General features: G+C 38.4%; 1 protein-coding gene across 9 annotated transcripts in view; it reads left to right on the top strand.

Moving 5' to 3' along the window:
* LOC107225987 (venom dipeptidyl peptidase 4) overlaps window positions 1-25,472 on the top strand; it is a 212,444-nt gene that overhangs the window by 95,542 nt on the left and 91,430 nt on the right. Inside the window, exons 1-2 of one of the 9 annotated variants that reach the window (XM_046730477.1) lie at window positions 1,483-1,548; window positions 2,113-2,233. The exons of the other annotated variants lie outside the window; for them this stretch is intronic. Of the exons in view, the coding sequence (XP_046586433.1) occupies window positions 2,177-2,233 (57 nt within the window). The 5' untranslated portion in view covers window positions 1,483-1,548; window positions 2,113-2,176. Of the gene's footprint in view, window positions 1-1,482; window positions 1,549-2,112; window positions 2,234-25,472 lie in introns of those variants that run through there. 9 annotated transcript variants of the gene reach the window in all.

The raw sequence follows: 25,472 nt of genomic DNA, 5'->3' as shown, positions 1-25,472 counted from the left end.
AATCCCTTGCCGATCGAGCGCACCCTAATCTAGATCTAATCCAGACCTTCTTAGAACGCTAAGGTTTTCACGGAGGGGGTGGTCGATTGTCGACCAGACGCCGCGACGCCTAGAATCACGGGATTTATCCATTCAGGCGTTAACGCGAGAGCCGCCGCCTTGCGCATCTTTCCCAACTCGAACTCTAAGGCTAAGGTGCTTAAATGAACTTGTAAAGGATTACACCGCGATAAAGTAAAACAGCTCTCCGCGTCTGCTCCGGCGTCCCCTTAACATCTATCTTACACACGCTTTAGATACCGCGTAACGTCGAATCTGCCGCCAGAGTCGCGATGCCAACTTTATCCCCACATTGAAATAATTCGGGCGCATGCCGTGCGGTTCGTATCAGCATCGTCATCATCGTCGTCGTCAATTTAGAATCGTGCAAGAGAATTTTTTTTTCGAATGCTAATGTCCTGAAAAACGTATGTGCAGATATTACGCATTATTATCTATATATGGGCCATTCCGCGTCAAATTAGCAGCCAACGTATCTCATTATGTTCGATTTTGATCAATTTTTAGCGTAATGTTCGTACCGGCTCAAATAGGTCCCGGAATTTTTTTCACATTTTTTACAAAAATCTTAACACGACCAATTCCGAAAACGCCTTTTCAACGATCGGCAAAAATCCACACGCTAATAGGATTTCCATTTTTACTATTTTTTTGTTCGTAAGTTTCTAGCTTTTCCATGTCGGAATTGGAGTCTATTTCGGTTTTTGTGTTTTTTATTACCCCGATCTGAATAGATCACGGAATCATGAAAACAATGTGATTCTGTAATCTATTCAGATCGATGTATGTTCAAATTTGAAAAGAGCAATAACAATTCCGACATGAAAAAACTAAAAACTTGCGAAAACAATAGTAAATATTGAGATCAAAAATCACATTTTGAATCGTAGAATCAGCGTGAATCTTTCAAGGTTAAAAAAATGCAATTTTCGTCATTGGTTTTGCGATTTTGTACGAATCTGACCAGTGGTTGAAGAAAATATGAAAAAATTCCCAAGACGTTTTTTGATTAGTAAGAAAATCGGACTAATCAATGATCCGAATCAAAGGGGGTGAGGTACATCATCCGCTGATTTGACGCGGAATGCTCCATATACCCACACTTTGCTTTGCCGGTATAACGAAACTCGAAAGTACTTCTGCATACATAATATGTTTAATCCGTTTCTGAGTCGTCTGGGATTTATATAACATGTATATACCTGATATACGAATCGTCGTCGTCATCGTCGTCTCTTACGACAAAGTGATCATTGTAGGTAAACCACACCTGTCGCAATTGGATAATATGATTAATAAGATAGCGAGGAGAGATACGAATGTCGTCGCCGTTGTTGTTCGTTTCGCTGTGCCAGGGAATACAGATTGCGCTGCGTTGTCTCCGACTTGTTGTTAGTTCAACCCGGCTTCAGTCACAACTCGGATCTTTCAGCGAAACCATCGCGCGTGCTCCACTCGTCAGGCATTGGTACCTCGTTATCGAATTTGGTAGGCTGACGTTGAGCGATTAGCTTTCTCTTGCCCGACTGCTGCTTCAATGACCGTGTATATTACAGATTCGTTTGAATTTTTTCAACTCTTGTAATTCCTTCCTTCGATTCGGTAATCGGTAGTTCGGAAACGGGAATAATTGCAAGTGAGCGAGCGAGCGATTTGGACGATTCGAAATTTTTAAGTATCGCTACCCAAACGCGGCATTTTTAATTTAGGGAGAGATTGCAGGATACAGAGACCGGAATACACGATCACGTGCAATCTGAAGAGCTTGGTTTTCCTAAACGATAAATGGAAATGTGAAAAACGTGGAATCGAAAATCTGAAATCTTGAAACGAGTCGGGAAAGTTCAGCTACTGGGATCCGGAATCCAGGATCTAAAAATAGCGTGTAAAGTCCGGGAGCTGAATGCGAAAAATCTAGATATTTATAGGATCGCGAATCGTTTGCTGGAATTTAAAATCTTGAATCGAGAAATTTTAATCAAGAATTTAGAGTCTCGTGGTCAGAAACTGGTATCTTAAATTTGCGATCTAAATTCTGAACCGTCCAAATAGAACTGCGGCAAGTAATAAGCGAAGAAGAGAAAAGAGATTCTCGAATAAGATAGGAGTTTTCGAGATGGCTTCAGCGAATGGATCCGCAGCAACCGGTATCGAGATTGCAGACTCGAATCAGGTATAATATATCACCTTACAATATTGCTCTCGGTTTACTTACTTATATACTCAACGCCGTTTTATATTCGTTCGCATATGCGCACGGGTATGTCTCAAGATGTAAAAATTCACAGATGGTATTCAGCTTTGACGTTTGAATATTGCGAAAATCCGCACGTGCATACACGAATAAAATACGGATGTAGGTACACGATCGTACGAAGAATTTAATCGGTGTCTCTTGAACGGCGTGGAAATTCAAAATACTTTTTAACGATATATATATATATATCACATGTGATATACAGGATGGAAAAATGATCGATAATGTAAATATATATATATATATATAGAGAGAGAGAGAGAGAGAGAGAAATAAAAAGGAAAGATGAGAGAAGGTCTGAAGGAAAAATTATTTAAAAAGTTTTCATCCGACGAATCGTTCCAGCGGAATTGAGAGTCAGCATCTTGTACCGAATTCCCTGGTGCCTTATAATACTCATATAATGATCTAGAGATCTGAGGGGATAAAAATATGGACTGATACATCGAGAGAGTTGTATAAGAAAAAGATAAAAAAAATAAATGAAAATTTCATTAGAAAAGGAGACGCGGATTACGCTCGTTGAATTAATGAAATCTGTACTTTATACTGTAGAATGGTAAAGTACAAGTATTTCAGCTTTCGTTCATCTTTTGCTGTTACAGAATAAAAATCTATATTAAACAGCAGCAGATTTTTCTTTACATGTTTAGTCTGTGTATTTAATGGCGATGAATTACAGTTTCTTTTTTTCTTCAATTTTTGTTTGCCGTTATTGTTTTTTTTTTTTTTTTGTTTGTTTGTCACTGTTTTTTTTTACCGAGGAGCCGAGACTGCTCGAAAACATTTTTTATCCCCCATTGTAGTACGACGGGTATTCCTTTCACCCGTAATAAAATTCTATAAACAAACTCAGTGAACTCATTAGTGTTTGACTGGTTTTTTTTTTTTTTTTTCAAACGCATATTCAGTTCTTTTCTTTTTCCCTTTGCAGTGAGAAACTTTGATCGTTAGACGTTGTGAACAAAACGAAAATCCACTCAAACTTCCACGTTACATATACATAATAATATGCGTCGAGCAGGAAATTGGTTTTATAAATTATAAACGAAATTCTCTGGAGAATCGAGACGATACTTAAAAATCTACAGATGTTGTTACGGCCGTGCGGGATTTAATTACCGCACGGTTGTTTGACGACAGGAAATTTAAAAGGATCGTTATAATTATACGAACACACATATATTGCATTTTATATCCCTGTTCGGTTTACGGTCAAGTTAATGGTTGCATGAATTATTTCAACTTTCTACCTATACACTGAGAAAAATTTCGTTTGTCATAGCAAGTAGAATAATTCAGTAAACCAGGTATTATTAAAAAAAACTGTTTGAATATTGTTGGGATTACGAGGTACGCGTAACCATTTTGCGCTATCGTCGATCCTTTTTTGGTTATTGCGACGCAAAATCAATTTCCTCGGTTTGCTCTACTTTTCAAGTTAAATAAGGCTTTAACGTCAATTTATCGTTGCACAGGCATTAAATTTTCGCAACAGTTGCAAGAAAATATAGCAACAGCGATCGTAATGGGAAAGAATAGTAACGGATACTAGAAATCTAATTTTCATTTTCTACCTAGAACTATATTTTTCGATTGTGATAAAAAATTAAAATAGTTAAGGACTGAGTGGTAACCTGAACAAAAAATTTCTCTCAGTGTACACACGTCCTTCCAACACGTCGTTTCTTGCAACTGAGCTGTAGAATTGAAATACGCAGGATTTGCTGCACCGGCAGAAAATTGAACGTAATCACGGCGAGGCTGCAATAATTTTCGGGATGATATTTTGAAATTTGGGTAAAGCCATTTGGAGGAAAGGCGGCCGCCGTCGTTGTAACTAAATTCACGGTTTCTCTCCCCCTCTTCGCCATCCCCCGTCGACGTCTCGCGCGGTAAGTTTATTCGCCGACTAGTCGACAATTGCGTTTCTCCCCCTTTTAATTTCCTCCCTCTTAATTCGGGGGTTAACGTTCGTCACGTGCCGCTACTGCAATTTTATCTCCGGAGAAAAACTTCCCTGCGGAATTTTCACCCTTTCTGGAAGAGAGCGGAGAGAGAGGAACGAAAGAAACAAAGAACAGATTAAAACGGTGTCAAGAAAAAAAAGGGTTACTGTGTATATACATGTATAATGTGTGTGTCTGTGTGTATAGCGGAATTCTGTTATTACACAAAATTAAAAGAAATAAAGATAAGATTTTTTTTTTCTTCATTATTATTTCTCTGTGTTTTTTTTTTTCGATCTTTCTCCTTCTCAAGTCCAACAATTCAGAGGAAAATGTCTCGCTGCTGCGTGTATAATGCGAATCGTGATACACGATATTGTTTCCGGTGTCGAAATTTATTACCACTCTGTAACGGAATATATATATATATATATCCGTCTATGTGTGTGCGTATAATATTTATCCAGGTATGTATGCGTTCCTCAACGATTGTTACTCGCACACATTATATATGCCGGTTAAAATATTTCTCTCGAGAAAATCACGCTAATGGAAAAGTAAAAACGTTAACGACTTTCAGAATTGCAAATCAAGGGCAGGATTTTATTAAAATTGATATAATTTTTGGTAAATTCATCACGCTTCTCTTCTCATCGTTGCTTTCATCTCGGACACGGAATATTTGGCCAAGTAAGTTTTTTAACGAACAAACGTGTCATCGAATTGAGAGATTCGCTAGCCGGTCCTGACGGAATTTCGGAAAGTAATGACTAATTGGAACACGATCGTTGGCTAATTATCCCGTCATCCAGAAGGCAGGGATTTAATTGCCGAAATAAATGTTCTCCGGAGGTGTAGGTACAGTGCCTATACGCTCGCAACCTTTGCCCGCCAACCCGACCTTCCCACCAGCCACAATCCTCTGCCCTATCATTATCGTCGAAAAGGCCGCAGCGTTGATTTGAGGTCAGGTTGACTCTGTATTCTCCCTCTCTGAATTCCGTCCCGCGGAATCGGAATGCGGAATCGCCTACACCCACTGTCCGCGACGTAATAAATTATCTTCAGAAATTACTCGAAACGTTTGCGCTACGAACGCGACGGATATGCGTTAAGTTTCGGGATGACGCACCCTGCGGGTGGAAAACTAATTCTTCAGCAATTAACGCCTGAGTGGTTTATTTTTTTTTTTTTTTTTTTTTGTCTTTCGAAAAATATTTTCACTATCGATCGACTGCCGGGGATCCGACTAATCATTCGGCAACGCTGTTACTTCGATGTATCGGAATTATTTCTGATAAGGTAATTCCACGCTTTAATCCGTCTGTCTTTCACACATATATCTACAGCTTAATCAGTAATTGCCCTGGACGTTATTAATCCGATTGCATGTACGACAACGTCATCGTCGTCGGTTGATTTACCTACGTCGAATGTTTTTTTTTTTTTTGTTTTTTTTCTTTAGTGGAGGAAAAGAGAGCGACGATAAATATTTAACAAACTCGTGACGGGGAGAGATTTGCATGATTTTGCAAGCGGGCGGATTTGATCAACCGTCATGCCATTATGCTCTTGGATATTCGGAACCTGTATGTGACACAATTAGTTGAATTAGCTAGAGCGTTTCTCTGCAGGTCTGCGTAATTAGTTATCAAACCAGACCAGGAATATCAAAAGCTTTTAGAGTAGTAATTAACCGTCGCTTACGGTGATAAATTATTATCATTATTATTGCTGCGTTTACGAACTAACCATTGAATCAATGCCATTGATCAAGGGATAATCGAGGAAAAAAATCATCAATTCGAAGCGGACTTGACGTGGATCAAAAGGTACTGCTGATTCCGTTTCTTTCTTTGGTTGAAATTTTTCTTCTCGAATCGCCAAAGGTTGACCTCGCTTGAATCGGTGCGGTAATTACTTGGTTATACTTACCCCATTACCTCACTCTGTATATCATCCTCGAATTCGGCTGTCATCAGCTCGCCAAGTTGGCTTAAGCTCTTGCCCTCTGAACCTTAACTAATGCAATTGAATTCACCCGTTATCTTCAATTTTCTCGTTTCAAAGGCTTTCCCCCGGCAAGCTTTAGAATTAATGAATCCTAAAACGTTGCGACGATCCTGATTATCGTTATTATACGAGTATTATATGCACACACACACACACACATATATATATATATTTATATTATATATGTATAAAGGTATAACGGTACTTGGTTCGGAAGCTGATTCGACTTACCGATGATGTTATATGATGACGAACTTTTCTCATCCCCTAAACCGAATCTAATGAAAGAAGAAGAAGAAGTATAAAAAAAAAATAAAACAAATTGAAACTGAAATTTCAGTTACCGGGTGAAAAAAAAAAAAAAAAAAAACACCAGAAACAATTCTACCGGAGGGTTTGTCGAGTGTATCGACGAGGAGAGAATGTCGTGCAGACAGGGAGAGGAAGAGGGAGGACAAGAAGCAGAGGCGGCAGCTTTATTTCGTATGGCCGGTCCAACAGCTGATTCATGACGGCATCAGGTTGCGCCATAATATTTTACTGCCTACGAAATTTGACCAATATTTCTCTCTTGTAATATCACATTTACGATAGTCGTTTGTTTCTTTCGGAACAACCCTCTTCGTTCGTTTGTCTGGCTATCAGTCTTCCCTGCGTATCCGAATCACTACAGAGATTACTACTGTACGCGTGATAAAGAATAGATGATGGCCTGCGTCTGTCCGCTCTTGCTGCAGGGATGGACGAGTTATTGCTTTACCGATGTCGGACAGACACCTTTTCTTTTTCCATTCGAACGTTCGATCGATTCTCGAAACTCATCGTCCGTTAGATCATGAAAACGAAAAATTTGGAATCAAATATTACACGCGTCTGTTTGTGTTTCCACTTTTTTCCCCCATTTTCTTTATTTCGAGGATCGACATTTCTTATCCAGCGTTTCTTTCGGCTCGCAATTGCAGGTGAAAATTGAAACTCTTGTCGCTCAGGGTTTACATCAACGGTCGACATTCGATTTACGTTTACGCCAGCTACGCGGACGTCTGTTGCACGCAATTACACGGCTTCTTAACCGACTCGACGTTTTCTCTTTTTCCTCTCTTCAGAGATCCCTGCTCTACACGGAATGACGTAATACTTGGATTATTAGATTACGCTCCCTGCCTGCCTGCAATCTTGTACCTTGCGAATAAGGGAAAAGGACGGAGTTAGGCAGCAGACGTCGACACGTGACTCCGGACCGTTTTCACGACCGCAGATAACGGTGATGCCCTTTGGGACTCGGGCCGTGGCGGCGCTTGCTCGCGGATAAACCAGATAGAGGGAATATTAGACGCGATTATATTTAACGAGGCTGAAGTTTGCGACGTCGACTTGTAAGGGAGCATTGAGAAAATAACGTCGCTCTATTTTCATATTTCGGAATCCAGGAGTGTTGTATTTTCGAAATATGAGTATGCTTCCACTATTACCACCACTACTACCACCACCACCGTTACTTCCGTCACCATAATATTTTCACTACTACCGCTAAATGCCAGAGAATTCTAGAACTGCGGTACACCGAGAAAAATTTCATTTGTACAGTAACTAGAAAAGTTCAGTAAAACAGGTGTCGTTTAAAAAACTGTGCGAATATTGTTGGAATTACGAAAAACGAAGTACGCGTTACCATTTTGCGCTATTGTCGGTCCTTTTTCGGTAATTGCAACGCAAAATCAGTTTGTGAGGTTTACTCTACTTTTACAGTTAAATAAGGCTTCAACGTCAATTTATTGTTGCACAAGCATTAAATTTTCTTAACAGATACAAGAAAATATAGCAACAGTGATCGTAACGAGAATGAATAGTAACGGACACTAGAAAACTAATTTTCATTTTCTACCTAGAACTATATTTTTCGATTCTGATAAAAAATGAAAATAGTTAATGACTGAGCGGTAACCGGAACTAAAAATTTCTCTGAATGTAGATTAACGATTTTTCTGAACATACGTCATTAAAGTAACCTTACCGAACTTCGACTTCGCTATATCGACGCTTCTTCTCGCCCCTCTCGACTAATTTTGTACCCACAATGAAAAACTCGACTTCACTCACGGGGAATATTTTTAGTGATCATTGTCACGGAGTGTGGTGAGAGTTTCCGATTTCGTTGAAAGAGCGAAAAGACGAGGTCCTGCTATCTTTATTTCTTCGGCTGTTGCTCTCGTTTTACAAATTTCAGAGGATCGATAGGAAGTGTCGTCCTCATTGCGGGATGCTGCTGGAGCTTGTACAGCGTGCTGGAACAACTTGGTTAGAGTACGGGCAAAGATTAGGTTGTGGTTGACAAACTTGACAGGAAGTCGGTGCTGTACACACAGGTGTACTCGCCGTGTTCCAAGGGAAGTTGAGCGAAGAATGAGAAAGCTCGACGTTAACTGCGGCATGAACCTGAACTCTGGTTCAAAGGCACAAATGGACTCCGGGAGTCTTTGGAAGCGGACGTCAAGTTTTTAGAGAAAATCCACCACGTGTCCGTGTATCGCAGACTCCTGTCTTCGAACGAACTCTCCTAGCGGACCTTGGTTCCTTCTTCTTTATTAACCGGCTTCGGTTTATTTCTCTTTGGTGTTCTATTCTATGCTTTATCGCACGTTCGATCGATTCGGTTCACGTGTCTTGTCCACCTGCATTTATCCGTTATTTGAAACGCGTCGAGTGCACCTGAACTCTAGTTACGTATTGGAATTCTTCATCGCGATAACGACTTAATATTGCCCATGTTACAGACATGTGCGAGCTGCCGCTGCTCCGATAAGATAAAAATTATAATTTTAAACGCTGAACTATCAATTTAAAATGTATTTATTTACAACTCGTTTTAATAACCTGCCACTCTCTTACTCGACGGCTGTAAAAATATGACAAATTGTTAGCTGGTTGGAACGTTGACTGTTGGCAAGTAATGGAATTGTTCAACGAAATCAATTTTCATTGCTGAGCTTCCGGTATCGTTGAGAATATAAAAAATTATTGTGAAACTGACAAGAAGAAATACGATCCAGTTTATTCAATTTTTTTTTTTTTTTTCGGAAAATTTCTTCGTTAAATAATTTCTCAAAGTTTCGTTTAATACTGTTTATGAGTTTTCCGATTTGCATAATACATAACTATTTAATACACGCACGACCGTAAAGTTGTAATATTCTTCGTATTTCGTTGATTAAATTTCTTTAGCTGCGATAAAATTTACGATTTCAGTTATAGATCTTGACGCATTAAATTTGACGTTACACACCGATCGCAATGAGAAACAACAACGACGTTCGACCGAAGATTCTTTCTCATATTTATCGACTTGTGTGACTTTGGTCAGCGGGGGAATATTTAACGATTGGTACACAAGCACTCACATTGCAGGTATTATACTCGCTGTTCAGAGACAGCAATATTCCAGAATTCATAAGCGCCGTTGCAATTCAATAACACTAGTTATTACTCGATACGGTTTCTTTATTAAAAATTAACGCGCTTCTCAAGTTTCTCTTTTATTATCAAGCGAGAGTTCCTAGACGTTTACATCCGTGGAAAGTCTACTGCTTTGTAAATTGACGATAATAATTGTCGTTCGAAAATTCGTACAAGTGAAACGTCTATTTTCGCTTCGACCTTTCGCCGTTAAACAATCTCAGAAAATACCTGTCCACCCGACGTTTTAACGCCGGATTGATTGATAACGGAGAAATCACCCTGGGTCCCGAAGCCTTAGAGAGGGGGAAGAAAAAAAAGTGTGAGACATGGGGAAAGAAAGCGTTAAGGGTACATTCTTTCCGATCTTTATCCCACGCAAAAAGCAAGCGAAAAAGGGAAGCATTAGGAGTGAAAGGAAAAAAAAAATTACAATGCGGCGTTTACACATCCTTTTTTTTATTTATTTTTTTTTTTTTTCAAGGCCGCAGGTGAAAACAATTTTTCGACGTATCAAAAGAATTTTCACTTTTATTATTTTCACTGTTTCTTCGTTCACGACACCGAATACGACTAAAATATAAAATTCGTTGAAGTTGATTCGTTTCACCGTATACGTTGAACGAATATCAATGAGGCGTTCCAATTGTTTCGTTCACTTTCGTATTTGTTTGAGAGTGTCTTTTACTTATTATTTTTCGGTCGTTTTTATGTTTTCTTTACAAAATCAATTTGACGGTTATTATTAATATTATTGTTATTGTTATAATACATTGCACTTACGGCTACGAAATTTTGTATAATTGTCAATTTACCCGTGAAAAAAAAAGAAAAATACCTGCAAAAATAAAAATACGTATAATTGAAAAAGTGGGGTATGTGGAGGTTGAGTTTATCAAGTATCGAGACGTAGATTCTGCGATAATGGTTAGATCTTTGTTTGATCGTCTTACGGAACCGGGGAAGAGAAATCCCCCTCTTTCACGTCGGCTTTGTTTTCCCGTTTCTCCGCTTCCTCTTCTCTCGGCGGAAACAGAAATGGGAAGAGAGTATAAAAAATCTACCGCCAAGGAAAGACTTGCGGGGCACCCTTGCCTTTACAAATTACTCGAAATCTTCTCTCAGCCCAAAGGTTGTTTTTCACCCGGTTATATCTCTTCCCGCTAGAAGAGAAAGAGAGCGAAACTCCTTTCAATCTGAAGGACCGTATAATCATACGTACATTTCCGCTGAAAATTCATTTGGTTTACAATTTTCTTTCGTTTTTTTTTTTTTTTTTTTTTTTTTTGGTATCTCAAAATTTCATCATTCTTCAAGTCTAACTTTCTATCGATATCAATCGATTCAAGCATCGCGTCAGATCATTCCAGCGCACAAAGTAATGAGGACCAAATAAAATAAATAAAATACAACTTTATAACCCGTTAACTTTGTACTGAAAGTTGAGAAAAAATTATTCAAGTCTAACGCTTCGTTGAAAAAACCTAAATACACAGGGTCGCGTCGGCTTTACACAACTGTTAGGTACGCATTATCAGAGTCTTAGCAGAGTGTGAGATTATGGCGGTGGTGGCGTGGAAGAGGTATGATAGCGGAAATTGTTGGGTCGAAACGCCGGGAATTCAGTGGACGTTGGTCCACGGTTAACATCGCTGCCCGGTTTACCCGTCACGCAGAATGCCGAGTTCTTTGATAGTCTGCACCACCAGCAGCAGCAGCGGTGGTAGACCTGCACAGTCGAGGAGAATACCTAGCAAGGGGAAGCGTTTAATTCTTGCCAGAATTGCCACCCTTGAACCTGACTCGACGTCGCTCTCTCCGTCCTCTCTTTCCCAAATTATCTCATCAGCTTCTTTGAAAAATTCTTGGGCAAGTTACAGTTTTCACCATCACGCGTGCGTGTCGCGTGATTCTCGTTTCTCGTTTAAATCGCGTCCCGAATATTTGCCGGCTTTATATATTAATTAGGTACGAAGAGAAAAGAATAATAATGATAATGTCAGTACGGTGGATAAGATTTTTTTTTTATTTCCTTCGTCTTTTTCTTCCTCCTCGCCTTGCCCTCTTTCTCTCCCTCTCTCTATTTCTTTCACTTGAAATTTCTTTTTATACCCACTTTTTTTCTACTTTACTTTCCATTTGCGAGTGTACTGCACCCTCTCTTCAATAAAATCACGTTTCATCGACAGCTATGTAATGAGAGAATTTGATTAAACTTTTTATTATTCCATCTTTGTCGAAAGCCCGCTCTCCGTTAAACCTCGTATTCCGACTGTGTAGCCAGGGCTCAACATTCGTGATGAATATCTGTTCAGTTTTCATTCCTCGGTAAACGTGTACTCCTCCATTTTAAAACACGGTTCTGTAACTCGTTGTCAGTCTATTTTAAAGATAGCTGGTTATGATGATTGAATGCTTAGCAATGGCAGCGAGTAATTACGAAATCGAAGGATTGTTTGCAGATGAAAATATTGTCGAGTCAATTAAATTGATGCATCGTTTCAAACAATTGCTGGATACTTTATTGTACACTTTATAGACATGTATTATATGGATTAAAAATTAAAGATAAGAGCAGACGTTCCACTCCACCGATATCTGATCCATGTATATTCACACGAATCTATAGATCAATTTTTCTCTATCAGACATTTGTCATTTGTATTGTTAACGTTCGATAATCGCTGATGGAGAGTTTTGATAGTCGGTTTGTAGTGCCGAAATTTTCGTTCACCGTCTTGTATGTATTATCGTTACAGTTTGGGATAATAATGATTTTCTTTTTGTTTGGTGTTGTTTTTTTTTTTTTTTTTTTAAATTTTTCCAAGTTTATTATGTTCTGGTAGAAATTTTTTTTCCCCCCGCCTCATAAAAATTTCTTCATCAATTACCGCCCACAAGCATCGGTTATGTAAACTGAAACGAGTTTCAGAAATTTCGAGCCTCGATTTATCACACCGATAATTTTCGTTTATAGGCAAGGAGAAATTAAGTTGTTCGGAAGCAAAAGGAAGAAGAGAAAAAGAACACAAGAAAGAAAAGATGACAAAAACGTGACTAAATTTGTATATTATCACCATTCGTCAACGTTGTAATTTTAAACCCAGAAGCGGTATCCCCTTAATAAGATTTTGCCTGATATATATATACATAATATGAAAAAAGAATAAACGATCCATCATTCGACTTATAATGGATGCGAAATCAAGCCGTTCATTTCATACAATCCCTTTTAATTATTTTCAAACGGTTTTCCACTCCGACTATCAAGCGATCCTCCTGCACTCTGTAATACCCGATTCATTGCCCCGTTTTGCGGAGAAGCTTCAATTTAAATGCGAAAACGAGGGAAGAAGAAGTCCGTCGCGAGAAAGGGCGGTTCTCGCAAATAATAAAAGATGGGGGGGAAAAAAGCGTAACGAAGATAACCAATAAATGTTATCAATTTTATTATTAAGGAAGGATGAATTTTACACGAACCACATTCCTACATTGTATGTGCCTACATATATCTCTACATTGTAAGTATATGCAACATTGTAAGTATATACATGCGCGTGCGTGTGTGTGCGAGCGAAGAAATGACAAAGTACAAGTTTCGTGGCTCTCAACCCTCTTTCCCTCCCTTCCTTTTCTCCCTCTACCCCGTCCATCTATCTTTCTTCGCGGTTGGAGAAGTTGAAGAGCACTCATTCTCGCGTAGTCGCGCAAGAAACCGACGAAAAGTCACGCAAAAATTACACCCCTCTCCTCCGCCCCTCTCTCTTCCCGTCAAACACAGCTGCAGCGGGTAAACGCTTTTTTCCCTCTCCCGTTTCCGTACTGTTGATTTATTCTGATTATTTTTTTTCTCATTTTTTTTCCTCCATTTTTTTTTTTTTTCATTCGTTCCAACATTTTTATATCTCAACGATGACGATATTTCGAGGAGGAAGACTTGCAAATAATATTTTTGTTTGTCCCGATATCGCGGTTTTGGATTCGTTAATTTTATTTTCCCCTATCTCGGGAAAATTCTCATCCAGGTTTGTTTGGCGTCCGTTTCGCTGCGACTATCGAAAATTTCGTATTAGCCCTGTTTTTCGATTTTTCTACACCCTTGCCTCGCGCCTCGTTACTCGTTGCGTTTCTTTACTTGTTTATACGTACGTCTCCTACTTCCACTTCTATTACACCCCCGCAGCCGGATATGCGGATGTTGTTGAAACAGGGATGAGGACGGTATCTGAGCGATATACAGGGTGTCCCATTTTAACTTACACAGCTGAATAACTAAAAATATTTCATGCTAATCAACATATTTTTCAAATAAAAATTGTCGGGCATCAAGGATCTGGCCCAACTATGACCTTAACTTTGGCATAATTTGAAGGTCAACTTGTGTATTTCAAATGCAAAATCCTTATCTTTTACTTCCGATACCGAAAGAGCACGAAATTCTACGTTCGGATAGGTATCCGTGTTACGGGTCGGATTGACCTCTAGGGGTCATTTGAAGGTCAAATTTGGCTCTGGCGGTGCTTTCACGTGGCATGAAAATGTGCGCGAGTAAGCATCGAGGAAAAGCGCGAGTCGTGTAACAAGTCATTTAATGCATTAGTTTGGCTTTTAGGATCATTTCGACCGATGAAAAAAATACATGTCATTGGTCAAGGTCACCGATGTATGAAATTTTTTGAACCAAACAGCAATATCACGATTTACCAGCTTTCCTCCACCAAACGGAAGTTTGACCATCAAATGACCCCCAGTGGTCACTTTGATCCCTAACATGGATATCTATTTGAACGTAGAATTTTGTGCCCTTTCGGAATCCGAGGTCAAAGACAGCGGTATTGATTTGAAAAACACAAGTTGAACCTTCAAATAATGACAAAGTGAAGGTCATAGTTGGATCAGCACCTCGATACCCGACAACTTTTATTTGAAAGATTTTTTGATTGGCTTGAAAATTTTTTTTTTTTTGTGTTTTTTGACACCCTGTACATCATACATACGTTTATTGTACAATAACACCACTTCTGCGACTTCGCGCAGGTTATGGTTCATTAAACCTATCGCCGGTTTCCGTTGTTTACTGCTGGTTTGTCGGTTCTCCAATAAATTATGTTACACAGGGTGTCCTAGTTTTCAATATATTTGAGCATGCCTTCTAAAATGGGACACTCTGTATACGTTACATACATATAAATGCAACACCGCATCCATTAAACAGGGATAGAAAACCCGTTTACGGTCAGAGTTATCAATTCGTTGATCATCCCGCTGAATTCGATAGAAAACACCTGCCAGGAACGAGATTACGGTGTTTGGACGTAAACTGCGATTGAGCATTTATCGGAATGCCTTGAAACGATCAGCGCGTAACTTTTATACTCCCAAACTATTCTTCATTCGATTGATTTTCTCTTCGTTTTTCTTTTCCTTCACTTATCTTACAGCCTTCTTACCTCTTTTCTTGGCATCTCGCATCTTGTTGTTATCATGAATTTGGAAGTGAAAAGATTTCGTCGTGAAACTTACCGTTTAATTTATAATATACCTACTCGAAAACACAAATATTTCCCCGTTTTGTCACAATTATACATGTCGTCATGTATGCAATAGGTAAATTATATACGTTTTGAAGCGTTGCAACTGATATTAACTTTCTCTTTATTATTTTCTGTTTCAGGTGAGTAAATTTCAACGCTTCTGTATCCTATGACGTGCAACGGTTAATATGCACGATGTCGAATGGCACCGTGTTTCGCAACACAGATATCCAAAGGGAAAGTCGGATAACGTGGGTACGTTTAATGGATTTTCACCAGTTTGATCAATGGAAACGGGATGATATTTATAAAATTATATTCACTATTCCGAAATCATCCGGAAGTTTAGTAAAATGAGGGATAGGTTTTTCTTTCATTTCTATAACATTTTTTTTTCTTTCTTTCTTTTTCTTCATTACCGTCATGAATTACAACGATTTTGAAACAAGGAAACAAACTGGTAAAAGTTGTTCATATTCATTTCAAAATCGCATTTCCAATATTCATGTAATTTATACAGCGATCATTTTTTCGGGTTAAATTTTACGGAAATCTGTTGTTCTGTAGTGCTAAAAATTATCTAAGATGAACAAAGCGCAGAGAGATTCAGGAAGAAGATAGAATTTGTAACGGAGTTGCAATCACGTTCGGAAAGTGTAAACGCGATACATCTATCCGACCGAATATTGGAAACATGTGCGATAAATCAAGGCGAAAAATGAACGAATAAAATTTTCCGGATACTCTACCTGGAAAGCAACGAATACTCTCAGGGACAAGGGGTGCGAAGATTGAAGTCACATAGATAACCATTTTTTCCTATTCCTTTTGTTGCTTTTATTCGTGTCAATTTATCGCTGCGCTTTTAAAAATTTACATACGATAGCGCAAAGTTTTGAAAAGTAAAGTTCCCATAGAGCAAAATTGCGAAAAATAAAGTCTCGATGAAGTAAAATTCCGAAAAGTAAATTATATTCACACAGGGTAGTTTACTCAACTAGCGGGTGGAAAAAATCAGAAAAAACGTAAATCAAAATCACCAGGATTCCGAGAGTAAAAATATCGAAAACTCGAAACACGGACAGATCAAACGTGTGAAATTTCACCAAGCCAGAAATACACTGAACTCAAAATTTTCGACCATTCGGAATTTCGATGTTTCCATATTTTTTAATTTTATCATATTTGCACTTTGGAGCTTTGACGTTTCACCAAAGTTTGATTTCTTTGCTTTAAATTTCGGAATTTCAACTCCGCTCCAGCGAGTGCTAGGAGAACGTATTTCAGTAAATTGAAGAGAGTTGGAGAATTTTCCTGGAGAATTTTAAAGCCGGGCAAATTTGTATTTTAATTTTCTCAATCTCCGAGCTTTTCAAACCGTCAGACAAACGGCGCCAGCCGTGATAACCGCGTCATGGCAACGGATAAAAATTCCGTATCCGTTCCGGTTATAACCAATATTAGGATGATCCTTATTTTTCCTCTCCCTCTCTATATTGTATATGGCTCGGTGCTCTCGTGACGGGCGTTTCAATCAATCTCTTCAGAAGACTTTTCTCCAACGACGGCAGAGAAACGCAATGCGAAATAACTATCCTTCGTCCTCTTATCACTCCTCGCTTTTTCATCTTTCTCTCTCACTCGCGAGGCTTCCTCCGCCGCGTGTAGATCCATCAGCGAAGAGCTCAACCCGGGATCAAAATCCAAAATATAAGCCTGAGAAATGGGACGGGGTCCTCGCCTCGTATTCTCTCTCCTCACATCCGGATAGGTGTACAACCTACCTGCAGACCCCCGACAGGATCGTGTAATATCCACCTGCCCGTCACACACACGTATATGTTATATTAGGGTGAGCCAAAAAAAAACAAACCTATCGAATCTATGGTCTTAAAAGGACCTGTTTACTGAGAAAGAAAATTCTCCCGTTTGAACAAATTTTTAGCTCAATTTTAAAAGGTGTCGCTGGCCATTTGAAATTTTCCCATTAAATAACGTGCAAACAAATTTTTTTTTTTTCACTGAAACGATATAACTTCTGAACCGTTTGAAATAAAAAAAAAAATTCCAAGGCATATTCTTGTAGGGCATTAAATTCTCTTGACAGCAAAATTGAAAATTGTTACCAAAACAGCCGTAGATTAGGATCTGAAATTTTCACGTTCCACTCGATCTACACCGTCCAATTGATCAGAGTCTTCCATTTTCAGCCTGATCTCACTGTCGGTCATCTATTTTGTGCTAAACGATTTTTATTAACTATTTTACACGAAAAGTTTACGATTATTTCCATCTCTCCTCCATCATGTTCATTAACTCTTCCTCTAGACCCATATCACATACTTGCCTCATAGATCATTTATTTAATTAAACCCTCGAAATAAAACTGTTATGCACATTATACCCGTGAATCCTAATACAGCCATTTTTCAATTTTACTGATTCGCTTTTTTCATATTTCGCCGTGTAGTGTTGTATATGATATATAGGAAGAAACACGTGTGCCCAGGGTGAAAGAGGTGGGAAACGGCCGACGCAGCGTCGTAGCCATATATGTGTATAACTATATACATTTACATATTATATGTATATATACATATATTATATATATGGGATGTACGAGTTACGCAGCATAATAAAAGGCATGGATGGTGATTCTGACCAAACGTGCAAAATCAATATTAAAGGCCATACGTCATCGGTATGTAAATTGAACGGAGGTACGCCGACGCATGCATTCAGGGGTTGGCCAGGTTTCCATTTTCTTTTCTTTGCCAATATATTTTTATTTATTTATTTATTTATTTATTTTTTTTCTTTTACTTTATATTATTTTCTTATCAAATTCTGCCGCCTTTTTACATCAGGAATTACTTTGCGATTAGACGCGACTGCCGCCGATTATTATACGCTGGGACAGCTGTAATATCGAGGCTGAAATTACAGCGTTCAGGGAATGAATTTACGACGAAACAATTCGCGATCAAAGCTTTTCCCGCCAAGTGTAACGTACAGGCGAATAACTGTTAATAGCTATTGTACGACGATTAGTCCGATAAATTATGACCAGCCTATCTGTCAAAATTTATATCCGATCCGCGACGATGGAACTCTGATGTATAACCACGCTTCTGTTCGTCCGATGCTGATGATTTTTCTAATTGTTAATGCTAATTGACACGAGGGTTATATCTGTAATTCAACTGCAGTTATGCTCTGGATTGATACCGTAAGTGTTACTATTTCTTCCGTGATTTAAGAATCAAAAAAATTGGAAACTGATTTCAAAAAGGAAGGAAACACTGTACAGGTTTGCAAAAGCTTGAGGAATAAGCTTCATGGCTCTGTGCATGAATTGTAAAAATATTAAACAGTCTACGAGTATGTTGACATTTAACACGAAAAATGAAAATTTTCTCACGTTAAACGAGTGGGGAATGAAAATTGACGTTAGCGACCTGTTAGACTTTAGTTAGAAAGCTCATATTTTGTGAGGAGGCTGAACCTAGCTGCCAAACTTTTTAATATTCATTCGCATAAGTTAATTAAGTAAAAAAATGTCTCGAGTCCCCGATACTTTTACGAAATAATGAGGATAAAACCGAACCGCGATTTTTCTATTTCCAAAAACTTTAACACGCTTCAGCCTCGTTCTTTTGGGAGGATCTTTTTTCTATCAAACACTCTTAACATTTTCGGGGGTAAGGCGAGAAGAAAGAAACTTTCTTTTATTTTTAACCACCCTAATGTATACGTATGCGTATGGCGAGGCCGGAATTATCGCGTCGCGTCGGGATAAAAACCTCTCGGGAAAATCGAGGGTCCTTCTTCCTTCGTCAATAGCTGCCGGGCGCAGGGGACGAAAGTCGTGCCGAAGTAGTAAGTAAAGTCAAGTCTAACGTAAACTCTCGCCCTTTTCCCTTTTCCCCCTCTCCCTTTCCATTTTCTTTCCTTCCTTCTGTGTCTTACGCGTATAAGTGTTAACATGCACACGTATGTACAAAGATACGTGTTTATACCTCTGCGAGGACAAACTCATTTTCAGTCCTGTTTTCCTTTCGTGCATTCCCGACTTTGTCCCGGCGCTGCCTGGCTCTTGATTCTGGACAAGGATTGCTCGCGGTACTTTTTTCCATTCCATCGTCACGCGGAAGCGTTTTTTCTTTTTTTCTTTTTTTTGTGTTTCTTTCCTTCTCTTATTAGAATACGCTTTTTTCTCCTCACAATTGTTTTCTTTCTCATTTGCTACTTTTAGCCAAGTATCCCTCCGCGGAATATAATAATTTATGGAATTATATACAAGAGCCCTTACTTTTTCCTATAAGAATAACATGGGATTTTATGATCAATTCCTTTCTTTCTCCGTCAATTTTCATGGGTAAAATCTGCATTAAACTAGGGTTTGTTAAGTATAATTATGGGTCTTTTTGATGATATGCTTTTTTTTCGAAAAAAAAAATAAATAAATAAATAAACAGACGTATAGTATACCTAACACGCAATTTTCAGAAATTTCGATTTCGTTTGATTAAAATTATTTCCTATTAAAATTACCAGAGAAAAGAAATAAAGTGTGAAGGTATCATAAAATCCCACGTTTTATGGACCGTCAGAAGTTGAGATAAAAAACCGAAAAAATTTAAGAATTGTTTTTGAATAATTTGAAGTCGATTTGTGAGGCGGCACGGAAAAAATTCGATACCCTAAGTAATATGTACCCTACCCTAATACATATGTACAATATATTAATTACAACATTTGTGAAGCATATAATATGTTGATTCCACTTCGATTAAAAAAATTCAACAAGCTCTGTGTTACAGATGATTCAAAATCATCAAATTACACTATAATTTATTCGTTATATTACAGCACATTTGTCAAATTGAAATTTTTAGATAGGTAGAATAATCTAACGGTCAATTGGTGAAAAAAAATTCTAATTACTAACGGTGTTCATATTTTATCTATTAAGTAATAATCATTAATTGCAGTATCGTTTCGACTCATCGTTAGTAAAATGAAAATCGTTGATCGAGACGATCTTGACTCACTCTCAAACGAACATTATTCCCATATAACTATTACACGGCGGCGTCGAGCGTGTAACGGAGCTTTTCATTCGCAGTTTCATTAATTTCCCAGAGCCACGAGCTAGCCTGCTAATAATACGCGCGCGTTTTGGTAAAAGAAAAAAAAAAAAAGAAAACAAAAACAAAAACGTATAAAGAACAAGGCGCACAGTAAGCCCGGGTGATTGTACTCGCGGTACCTGCCGCGGTGTGCAGCAATAGTCGTCGTCGTCGTCGTCGTCGCCATCTGTTCGAAAGTGTGTAGATTTTTATGTAAAACAGGGAATTACCATTCGTCGACATGCTTTGTTGCCGTCAGCCGATTTCGCCTCGCAAAGCTCTGTCACACCCGTATGAGGGAGAACGACTGTCTCGTCGGGGGATGAAACGCCGCTGGGCTATGGGGGGGGGAACCATAGGTCACCTCTCTTCCTCCGTAATCTCCATATAATTGATCGATCGATATTACCGCGTTCATGCCACACACCGTACATATACGCGTAACCCCGATAACTTTTCACCCTTCCATTTTCATCCCTCGTTATCTCTTTTTTCGTTACCACGGTATGTGTGCTTGTGCGTGTGTTTATTTTTCTACTTTTTACATTATTCTTTGACGTAATGGAAAAATGAGGATCAGACCGCCTTGAATGATCGAGTGTCCGATATGTATACAATAATACATATATATGCCGCATTTCGAAATACTTTCTTTACCGACGTCTTAAATACGTGTGTGTGTGTGTGTGATTAGTGCTAACTGCGTTCTATACATCGAGGAAGATTTTTAATTGTCGCCGATGCACGCGGCCCGCTAATATATATTTTTTTTTTTTTTTTTTTTTTTTTTTTTTTTTTTTTTTTTTTTTTTTTTTTTTAAACATCGTTTAGTATGTTTCTGGGTAAAAATTGAAAACGAGTGTTTCTTGCTGGTCATGAAATTACCAGAAAATTTATATTATTGACAAGTAAAAGTAACACCGAACACAATAATTACTCGTACCACTGTTTATTGCAATTGCAACGATACTGATTTAAATTTTAATTTCCTATTAAATAACCGATACGGAAAAAGAAATTTCTTTCCGCGTATATATGCCAAAAATGTTGTACGTATAATAATTTATAATAGAATCAAGATCGTCGTCTTGAAAATTTGACTCTTATACCTGTATTGTGTAAGTAATACTGTGATGAATTTTCTTTTAAACTTGCAAATTTTTTTCTCACAAGTATCCTGTCACGAAAGATGTGTCTGAATATATATTTTAAAACAAGAGAGAGAGAAGTAGAAGGAGCGCGTTTCTCCTTACGGCTGATACTCACGTGTATAGTTGACAATGAGTTACTTACACTTATTGCGTTAGTCGGTTGCTTTGCATGCAGCCCCGGTTCGGCCAGTCACTCTGTTGCCTAGAAACTCGGGTAACTCTAACTTTATTGGCCCATCTCCATAACCGTGCATTAGTCGCGGTACGAAGCTTGGTTATACTCTATAACGCTGCAGCTGAAATGTGTCGTATTGAAATTTCCGCTGGCGTTATACTTCGATCAAACGAAAATGCCACCCCGTCCTCTGCACTTGTCGTTAAACCCCCGTGGCTATATGCGTTCTTGACAAATTTCGCCAATTTACCACTCAACTTTCCACATACGATCCGCACGGCAAACTCTGTCGAATTGTTATTTTGCGACTTTGGAATTGTTTGAAATTCAGCAAACCGTTATGATAAAAGACTGAAGGCTGATATTCTGAAATCTTGCTTCTTTCAAAATCGTTGCAAAAATAAAAAAAATGGTCATGTTTTTCCTAATGTTTCGTTACGATAACGTTACCAACTTCAAAATCGTCCTCGAACTATAATTTCACTCTCTGTGTATTATCGCCAGTATATTACGTCGTAGCCGAGATGATTTTGGCTTGAAATGTAGAGAAATAGAAAATTTTTCAAACGAGCCGCAGTGTCGAATTTTTTAAGAAGCGACAATTCAATTGATATGGAATTTTAAAATGTGGGAAATCAAAGTACGGAGAAGTAGAGAAATAGAAGGGTCAGACTAAAGAGTGCTGAAATGTAGAATCGTCAGAATTTGTCTCGATAATGTAGAATCGTATAAAGATTCTAAATTTCCTCTCAATACTTCATCTTTCGGTACCCCAACTTTCTATATTTTCAATTTTACGTACTTGTACTTTCTGCATTTTAATAATTAGACGAATTAGATTTTCGTGTCTTTGAAAATTCGATACTTTGATCCTTCCGTCAATCGGTCATTATAGTTTTTTTACCTCCTCCCGTTTTTTACTTTCTCCGTTCCGAGAGCTTTACGGGATTTCTTTTTCATCAACGGTTAAAAATCGTTTCGAAAGACTAACGGAAAAAATAATCTACCTATATGAGCATTCGAATATAATTTCACATTCATCGTGTAATATTATTTTATTCATTATGGAATGTTTGTATACGATGAATATATAACAAGCTGTGATTTCTCCTCAATTTGTATTATGCAATTCACTCACCGTTTTTCCTCGCTTCTCTTTTCGCCGATATCCACCAACGAAATAATTATTTAACTATAACCGCGTGTTCGCTCACTCAAGATGCGAGTTCCTCATAATTGTACACGAGGCAATTCACTCGAGAGACAAAAACTTTTTCCGTTCTCGCTGTAATAACCTTTCCCGTTTCCAAATCTCTTACTTCCGGCTTTTGTTTTCCGAGCTCTTCTTTTATACACACTGATAAGAATCGAAGTAACAGGACTTCTGGATTCTTAACTGGGGCGGTGGGGGGGTGGAAAAAAATAAACTTTTTCAATCCAAGCGATAAAGATCGCGCAACTATTTAGGATAAACCATTTTTCCGAAATATACGTATATACATATATTCATTTGTATATCGTATGTCATGTCAATATTGTAACGAAATAAGTTAATATCTTAAAAAAAAAAAAAAAATATGAACGTAATTTTTCTCTTTCAAATAAATAGAGAGAAAAACCAACAGCAAAAAACAACACTCTCCAACAAGTCATTTCAGACGACTTACAGAGCAAAGATGGGTAATTATTTCTTTGCACGTACGGAAAAATGAAGTCAAACTTCTTTGTCGCCGCTGACAAAAGCTGTTCGACGTCTTTGGATTCAATGGAATGAAGAAACTCGGTCGACTCGCGTAGTGGCGTGATATGCGTAAGAAGGTGTTTTCGGGTATAGACGCACCTTCACGCATAGACTCGAATATTGAACGTCCGTGGATGGACGGGCGGTTTGAAAGTCGGTCGGCGGCTGGTGAAACCGAGATTTTCGTCCCGACGGTCCTATGAATTTAAAGTTGGTCCTTCAAAATGGAGGCGTCTTGGGAAATTAAAATATCACGGTATAATACCCGCATCGCGGGTGTGTTTCGTTCTCGCCCTTCGCGCCCTTCGCGCCCTTCGTTGTTGCAGCTGGCCCCGTTCTCAAGGGAGGCAAAACCCCTCCTCAACCAATTCAATCTTTCCACGGTATCTTTGTTACCGCTTTATTTCTCTTCCTCGCCATTTCTCTCTTGTTCAAAGCCCGTTCGAACCCTGCATTCGTTATCCTTTGCCGTGTACGATTTTTAATATGCGCGTGGTTTTTTTTTTTTTTTTTTTTTATACCTCATCACTTCTCACACCAGGGTACGAAGACGTTAAGAGTGCGGTAAAAAAAAAATTTCTTTCTTCATATTTCAAGAGGTGATATGAATAATTTTAACTTAATCACGCTTTCGCGAAAAGACGCTTGGTTTAACGACGTATTCAAATCTTTCGTCTAGCGGATAAAATTACCAATTATTTAGTTGAATTAAGAAAATTTTCTTCAATTATCCGTGACGGTGAATTTATTGCGGAGGACGAAATAAAAAAAAAAAAAAAAAAAAAAAAAAAACAAATACATTTGACGGAAAAAATTATCGTAAATTCTAGTCAAACAGGAACAAAAATTAATTTAAAACAATCAGCATTCACCGAAGCTAAGTAAATATTCTGCAAGACTTATCTTCGTTACAAGGTAAAATCGATTCAATGCTTCATCGTAAGTCAGTAGTAATAAATTAAATTCAGAAAAATCAATTGTAAGTTTCTAAATTCAATCGAGCGGTTCTTCATTTTATATAGTTACAAGTATGAAACATTTCTTTCGTAGGTACGAAATTTCTTTGAAAGTAGATAATTGCCTCTTTTAACTTTTAATCGCAGTTTGCAGTTTTCATGCATTTTTTCCTGCCATTGCGAATATTCTCTTGAAAGACATTTGAAAAAGCCTGAAATTATTGAGTAGTTCAATTGTATTTTGCATATCGGTACTCGCACTCCGTATACTGAGAATCGTGTAACAATAAGATAGTTTATTCAAGTACATGAATATTTGTCCGCCCGAAAACGAGCGATTCCTTTTACACGTCGCCTCCTGTAAAATTATAACGCACAGCTATGAAAAACGATACAATCCATCGACATCCCGTTAACCGTGCAGGTAATTAGCGACAGCCATCGTTGCAGAAATAGAGAAAAAATTCCCCTACCGATTAGCGAGAGGAGGGGTGGAAGAACGGGGTCACCCTATAGCCCTTTAAACGGTAACCAATATCCATTGTTAGCCCCAATCAACGCGGGAAGGGCTGGAGATAAAAGCGGATTTACCGGCGTGTATGACAAGCGATCGTCGCGATTATTTTCAGCCGAGATGTGCAAACGTTGATACTTCAAAGCCTCGCAGTTTCGATCCGACAGAGGCGTATTAAAAAAAGTGAAAACGGAAAAATGCAAAAAAAAAAAATAGTGGGCGAGGGAGAGATAATATTCATTTGTGAATCCCGCTTTTCAGGATCTCCCCAATTTGTTATATGCGTAACGTCGCGGCGAATTATGCCGGCAAAAACTTTAGGGACAGACGGACAGCTGTCTCGACTCGACGAATTAACCTCTCTCTCTTTTATCTCGTTTAATGGCGAGTGAACGATCTCATCCCGCTTTTTTGGTCTATTATACCTGTGTATATGATAAACACGGTGTGGAAAACGACCGTTGACGAGGATGAAAAAAAAAATATCACACATTTTCGGCGCATGTTTTCGTGAATCCGGTTTAGTTAATTGAATCC

This window comes from Neodiprion lecontei, chromosome 2, assembly GCF_021901455.1.
Source record: "Neodiprion lecontei isolate iyNeoLeco1 chromosome 2, iyNeoLeco1.1, whole genome shotgun sequence".
NCBI lineage: Eukaryota > Metazoa > Arthropoda > Insecta > Hymenoptera > Diprionidae > Neodiprion > Neodiprion lecontei.
This window is presented reverse-complemented; position numbering and strand designations above follow the sequence as displayed.